Source organism: Blennius ocellaris (assembly GCF_963422515.1).
Source record: "Blennius ocellaris genome assembly, chromosome: 15".
Classification (NCBI taxonomy): domain Eukaryota; kingdom Metazoa; phylum Chordata; class Actinopteri; order Blenniiformes; family Blenniidae; genus Blennius; species Blennius ocellaris.
In genome coordinates this window covers 13,113,410-13,120,548 of record NC_137664.1, presented here as the reverse complement: position 1 = coordinate 13,120,548, position 7,139 = coordinate 13,113,410, and the positions used below count along the sequence as shown (strand labels likewise).

At 40.7% G+C, this 7,139-nt stretch overlaps 1 protein-coding gene across 1 annotated transcript in view; it reads right to left on the bottom strand.

The window, feature by feature from the left end:
- Window positions 1–3,570: 3,570 nt before the first annotated feature.
- trabd2a (TraB domain containing 2A) overlaps window positions 3,571–7,139 on the bottom strand; it is a gene marked incomplete at both ends in the record, with an annotated part of 64,508 nt that continues 60,939 nt past the window's right edge. The window contains 2 exons of the mRNA XM_080510700.1: window positions 3,571–3,847; window positions 5,640–5,730. Of these exons, the coding sequence (XP_080366826.1) occupies window positions 3,571–3,847; window positions 5,640–5,730 (368 nt within the window). The remainder of the gene's footprint in view (window positions 3,848–5,639; window positions 5,731–7,139) is intronic.

Genomic DNA, 7,139 nt, shown 5'->3' with positions numbered 1-7,139 from the left:
TCTGCACTGTGACTTTCTTTGGGTTTGAAGGGGGAAATCATGGAATAATCAGCAGTACTGGGCTCTCTCTCTACAAACGCCACAAATATGCAAATTGCAGGAAGTAAACAATGGAAATATTAATGATGATGTAAACTACAGAGGAAAAATTCTTTAATAAAACTTCTGAGCCTGCAACTCATTGATCCACTTGTGGCTACAAACCAACAGCTGATTCATTTTTTTAAACCCCCCCCACCAATTGTCATCACATTTTTTCTAATGAGCTGGCAATTAAATAATAACTTTTCTCCTGTTGGATGCAGAGACTTTAGCTGGTGAGAATGTGACAGGGTCAAAGTAGGGCAAGATTGTGTTTCTATTTTATTGGATGAGGTTTGATTTAAAGTGCGAGCAACTCTAACCCAAATTTCCACATGCAGTTTTCATCCAAACTTGTGTCATATCTGCAGACAAACGTTAGAAAGCACGACAGTGGAAAGATTGTGCTTATGACTGGGTGCCTGAATACAAACTCGTCCAAAATAGAAGACAGTAAGAACTTAATAGGCTGCATGAGGGTCATTGGCAGACAGCGAGGATCAACATGTGAACAGCTGACTGTGAAGACAGTAGGTGAGTCGTGGATTAAAGCAAAAACCATACATCCCTTTTGCTCTTTTCACAAAGGAAAAGCAGAGGCAGGATCAAACAGAGGCTCAGGCACATATTAAAAACGCTTTGTTTGGTCAACTTTTCCACTCAACTGCCAAATTAACCTGATGTAACAAATGTGCTTCCATTGATTATCTTTGGCTCAAAGCTCCAGGCTGTAATAATAATGGGCTACATTTGAAAGGAATTATTTAAAACAAAGAGCAAAGTAGCTTTAAATCTAATAATGGACTTTTAGTCACTCTTTTAAATCAGGATTTGTGTTATTTAATGGGAATATATGATGCTGGTTCATTTAATCTTTAGATTTTTGAAGATTAGTAAGGAAACCAGGTATGACACACCAGTTGTTTCAGTATTTCCCCCCTCTCTCTCTCTCTTTCTCGGACTGCCTCGCCTTCTCTTTTCTCTGCCACCTTTTCAGACATTAAAATATACAAAGACGCGCACCAACTGCACTTTAGTAGCATGCGTACACAAACAGTCTGTTTCCTTTCCGTTCAAAATGCAGGCTCTAGCAGAAACAGAGAAAAACATTTCTGCAGACATAATGTACACAAACGTTCACAAACGTCCTCTGTTCCCCGTGAAGAACATGCACTGCGTGGTCGGAGGCTTTTCCCCCCCATCGCTAATGTGGAATAGCTTGTACTGTACATGGAAAAATACATGTTCCTTTCATGAGATCCCTGCATGGTCACATGCAGACTGCTGCACAGGGTCCGTTTCAAAAAGCTCCTGCCCACAAATGATTATCTGTAATAATTAAAGCCTTCATGTTAGACAAGTTTTAAGTGAAAATGTTTTTTTGTACAAATTAAAGACGAAAAGGGCCATTTTGGGCTATTTCATCCATGGTAAGACATGACTCTGTCAGGGGTCTAATAACCTCCCAGCACAAATCAATGATTGTTTTATACATGGGGGGGGGGGGTGTAAAGGGATTCATCAAGGTCGAAGTGCTTCAGCTGACTATATGAGACATTGTGCCTGAACTGTGGTACTATGACAGTCCAGACCAGGGGTGGGTAATTAATTCACCAGAGGAAGAACAAACAAGACTTCTGTGGCTTGGTGAAACATAAGTTGAATTCTTGCAGATAATAAAATAAAGTATCTCCTAATATAGAGCTGTATGCTACATACTTTCCATAACTTACTATTTCCGCTTTCCACCAGTCAATTTGTGACAATTCAAATTTTAATCTTCGAGGCCTGTCTTACAATAACTGAGTAGAGCTTTACGTAAACGTTTTTTATCATTTCTAGTTTTATTTTATTTTGATCTGTTTCAGATTTGTAACCAGTTTTGATGTGAATAAAGTCGAGTCATGGCACAAGCAGTAACAGTTTTTGGATGTAGTTGGCTTATAAGAGGCTTCCTTTGGATCAACTCACCTCCTGAATGTGATAACACGAGACTTGGTTAATCAACATCTTTACATAGGATTTAACTATGTCGGTGTTATTGTTGTTCGAAATCCTCTAACTATTGTCTTCTGTCAGCGTATTTTACACTATCTGGACAAAAATAAAAAATGATTAAGGTTAAATGTCATCACAAAGTGTTTGGTTTCTCCATCACAAACCATAGTGCCTCAACTGAGAACATGGAACATCTAACCCGAACTTCTTGTTTGTTGGTTTTTAATGTCACTAAGATATTTTATGGAGTAACGATCCATGGCTCTGCTCATCATTTTTTTTTTTTTTTTTTTTTTTTTTGCCTCACCAGTTCTCATCCGCCATACATGTACTAGTTAAAGACAAACAAAAGGCCTTATATGGGTAGTTGGCTGTACATGTTGCGGAAATAGACAGACTTGCGCATCCTTATTGGAAAATAAATGTGACACACAAAAGAAAGCTACCTGAACATACAAACCCCACATACAGCATAGTAGCGAACGCTGAGATTTATTTTCTGTGTGGATTTACCTCAAAAAGATTTAAAACTGTATCCATTAACAGACATTAAAACCCCTTTTAATATAATTAATTTCATTTGTTATTTCAACAGAGGTAAATCTAATTTTTGATTGTAGTATTCAACACTCTTTGAATTCCTGCTAGTGAACTGTTGAGTTTTCCTCAGTGAACAATAAGTAAGATAAAATGGCTCCTCAACAAGACAACAGCAACAAGATTTATCGGGCAGTTGTGGAAGTTTTCAAGCTGTCTTATTCTCTTCTTTTTGCTTGTAATTTCGTTAGCAATTGAAATTCTGTGTGAAAATCAGTTAAGAGCAGAAATTGATTCGGTGTGAATGAATGTGACTGGACTTTGACCTTCGACTCGGCACAGGATGAATGGCTGAAGAAAACGGATTCAGCTTCCTGCCCGAGTGCACGATCCTGTCCATCAAAACGAAATGTTGCCGTTATAATAAGCTTAGTAAACTTTCAAAACAGTAAACCACACCGTGTGCAAGGAGCCCATTTTTAAACCGAAAGGTGATCTTGTTTTGTTGTCCGGTGAGTCCCTGCCTTGAGCTACTGTGAGACCAAAGCCGGATACTTAGGAGGAATTCCCAGGTTGCTATTTTCACATCGAAGACACTTATACCAGCTAGGAACCAGTCTGGACAAATTCCACATTGCAGGCTGTGTGTGTGTACATGTGCTGAAGTGTGTGCAGACTGCATGGAGGAAATGGAGACGTGATATGGAGACTGTTGGAGCCTGCGGCAGCACACCAGGAAGTGTCAGTTTTGTTCTATAGACGAGTCTGCATTACACATTACCAATTTCCCCTCTCATCTCTCACATCCGCTTGGTGTTTTTTTCCTCACTAACCTTTTACTATTACATTCTTTAATTTCCTCCCCCCCCCCCCCCCTCATCTCTGGCCTTTCACTTCAAGTGATTCATGACACATGTGAAGAGAGAGGAAGCAGAACCTTGAGCTGTTGTCTTCTCACCTCTCCTCTATGCGAACCCAGAGGTCGTTAAAATGTCGGTGCCGCTGTTTCTTCTGCTTATTCCTTCGTTTTTTCTTCAGCATTTTTCTCTCCGCTTTCTCCAGCAGCTCCAGGCTGTCTGGTGGCAGCAGCATGTGGGGCAGCAGGTCTTCCTCCAGGGGATGCCCCTGGTCCTCTTCTTTGTTGGGGAGCTCGTGGAAGAAAGGCTCCAGTGGCGGGGACTCATCATTGTGGTGGTCTGATTCTGGCGAGGCGTCTCTGGATGATGATCTCCTGGAAGGTGTGATCAGAGGGTTTAGGCAAAGTGGTTTACTGTATCATCAGACATTTACATACTACTCTAGTCAGTATAACTGCAATTGAACATATTTTTCAAACATTAACTGAGGGACAAAAAGGTACTTTGGGATTGATTCCTCAGAATGGTTTGGGACATCAACTGAAGCAAGTTTAAATGATCATTTTCAGTGATATGATCAAAACGTAGCACTAATTTATGTTTTATTGGGGGGAGTCTATGGCTTTGGGCAAGACAATAAACCCCAACCTTCTCCAAGTGGGGCCTGAGCACCATACATGGTAGAGGTCATCAGTGGTGTGTGAGTAAATGGGTGAATTTGACAGATCATGTAAATAATTTTGTAGCTTTACAACAAACTCTCAATTTCACCATGTTATTTAAGCCCAGATCTGTCATAGTGAGCCTTTGTTATAGCTCTTATAATTAATAGTTCGGTTCTGGAAATCATTACAATCATCTGTGTGTCTAACAAGTACATGTCTTCAGACTTTATCCCACTGGAACCATGAAATGTCTCCGAAAATGAAACATCCATCACCATGTTTTCACCAACACACATTAAATCTGTGTTGGATATGACACTTGGAACACTTTGCTTACTTTGGTTGGTCATAGGCCATATTGACCTTTTTGGTAATCCCCCTGTTTTATGAAAACTGCAGCATTCAGAATAGCAAACATTATTGTAGTTAACTATCATATCATCGCTCAAATTTAATTAGCTGCCAAGATTCGATAAGCAGTTTTTTTGTTTGTGTTTTTTGTAATTTTTTGCCTTTTTGAGCATCTTCAGTTACAGCATCTTGCAAGATAAGTATGTGATACTGGAATCGTGGACCTTCTGAGGAGGATTTCTTATTTTACATAATTTGCATACATACCACTGAAAAGGTGGAAAATCCAGCTTAATAAGGAGGAAAAGAAAGGAATTCATGCAATGGGGGATTGCTCATGATCCAGCAACCAACATAAGAGTGAAAGACAGAACATACAGAAAATAAATAAACGGGTCTGTAAAGGGGAGGTATGAGAAGAAAACCAAAGCTGTTCCTTCTGATAAAAAACATTCTTCCTTCTGATGAGTTGCTGGCTGTCTCTCGTGTGGTCAGTGACTAACCATCCCGAACAATCACCATGCGTGCATATTCATACTCATACACACCCTTCCAAGCCTCCTAAATCAACACGGTGTCCTGGAATAAACCCTAGTGGGTCACAGAAAGCATAATGTACCTACACAACTCCAATCAACCTGTCAAAAGGAAGGTCTAGTAAGACAAAAGGGAACTTCACAGTGGTGCAGGGACATACAGTTGCCGACCCAGACCCTGTACGTAGGCCTGAATGATTCAGATGCAGGTTCATCTGAGGCTCATCATCCTGCATCAATCACAGAGCCTGTACGCGAAAGTAGATTCACTCATTCATTCACTTACACGCAGGAACAAGAACACAGATTTTAAAGTGAGATAGCCACCCGCAGCGTGCTATGGTAGGCTGCACTACATGCTCCACGGCAGGAGGTATGAGCCCTGCTTAAGTTGGCCTTTTCAACACCCCTTCATTGGTGGCCGCTGAGGTGGAATTTGTCCGATTTATCTTCAGTGAAATCTGGAAGCTGGAGACGCGTGAGAAGACACGTGGGGATTAAGCAATTTGCTGAATTTTTTTAATGAAATCTATAGTTGTCCCAAAATCTATCCTTTTAAATATTTATCTAGATGCTGTGAGTGTGTGTTTATAGATGTTTGAGAAGTAAATTACCTGTTTATGGGCTGCCCGGCAGGGGTGTGCACCACCTCGTATCCCTGACGGCGAAGCACATCAATGACGGTATTGTTACCAAGAAAGTGACCTGCAACCAAGAACAAGAAAAAAAGTCACGACTCCCATCATATGCCTCTTTAAAAATAAATAGTGAGGCTGTTGCAAACAGCAAAAAACAAGAACTCTGTATCTCGGTAACTGCAGAAAAAACCCTTCTGTACAAGATCTTTTCTTTTCACTATGAGAGCAGGAGCCAGTTGGCTTGGTTGAGTATCCCCTTCTCCACCTACTGTTCTATTAGAAGAACAAATTGTTAGAGAACAGTGATGAGAGTTTGCTGCACTGGATGAAGATGCTGATTCTCTCTGGCATCCAGTTTGCCTTCAAGTGTTTTCGGTTCACATTCACACACCACAGCATGTTATGGTATTAAAGGACTGCGAAAGACGAGTAATGGATTGTCAGATTGCTAACTTCAGTGTCTTTAACCTTCTAATGCCTATAATCATTTAACATTTAATGGCTGTATAATTGTTTCTCTTCCCTTTTCCCCAATAGTCAATATTACTGTGTTTTTTTCCCCACGCTGGTGAAACCTCTCTGTGATTGGATGGTCATATTTCACAGGTCCTAGAAAGTATATTGACCCGCTTTTAAGTTGTTTTTAACAAAAGTTATTTTTCCAAGGTCAGGTTATGAGAACTCTCAGGGGCAATATGACAGGAATATAGAGTTCAATCATTTTGGAGCACTTGTAAAATCTCTTGACCCTCACTGACATTTATGTAAGTGTCCCACATGATCATTTTTCAAGTGTTTCATATGATCAAGTTTTAATGCTCTCATGTTTGTTAGTTTTGGAGCCATTGCACTGCTATGTTCCCACTGCTTTGACCAGGTTTACATAAAGGTTTAACTGAAAAGACACAATGATTTCAGGTTGCTTTCAAACACAAGGAGGAAATGCATGTTTGTAACATCCCTTCCCAAATGTTTCACACCTGTAATTGTGAATCGGAGCATGGTCAGTAATCACTGGTCATTCAATATCCCTCTTTCTTGAACGTTTACATTTAAGTTTCTCTTCCAGTACATGAACTCTCCTTCATTTTCACTCTGCATCTCTTTATCTTTCTTCCATCATCCTTGATGATCCTCAAACCCCTCCCCTTCCTTTTTATACCTTCTCTCGCCTCCTTCCTTTTTCACCACTCCATTCTCCCCCCTCCCTTATCTCTAACTTCCCCTCTTCTCCCCTTCTTCCTCCCTTTCTTGCTGTGACCATCTCATCTAGGTGAAGTGGGGGCATTGAGGCTTCAGGTTGCCATGTCAAGAGGTCTCCATTCTTCCTCTCACTCTGACAAAAGGGAGCAGGGGCTCATTGTTTGGGCCTGCTCAGCCGTGGCACCACAGAGCAGTGTAAACAATGAGCCCCGGCACTTTAATCTGGCCAAGAGCCATCGATAGAGACGAGGTTGGGCCAGATGCACTTTGGGT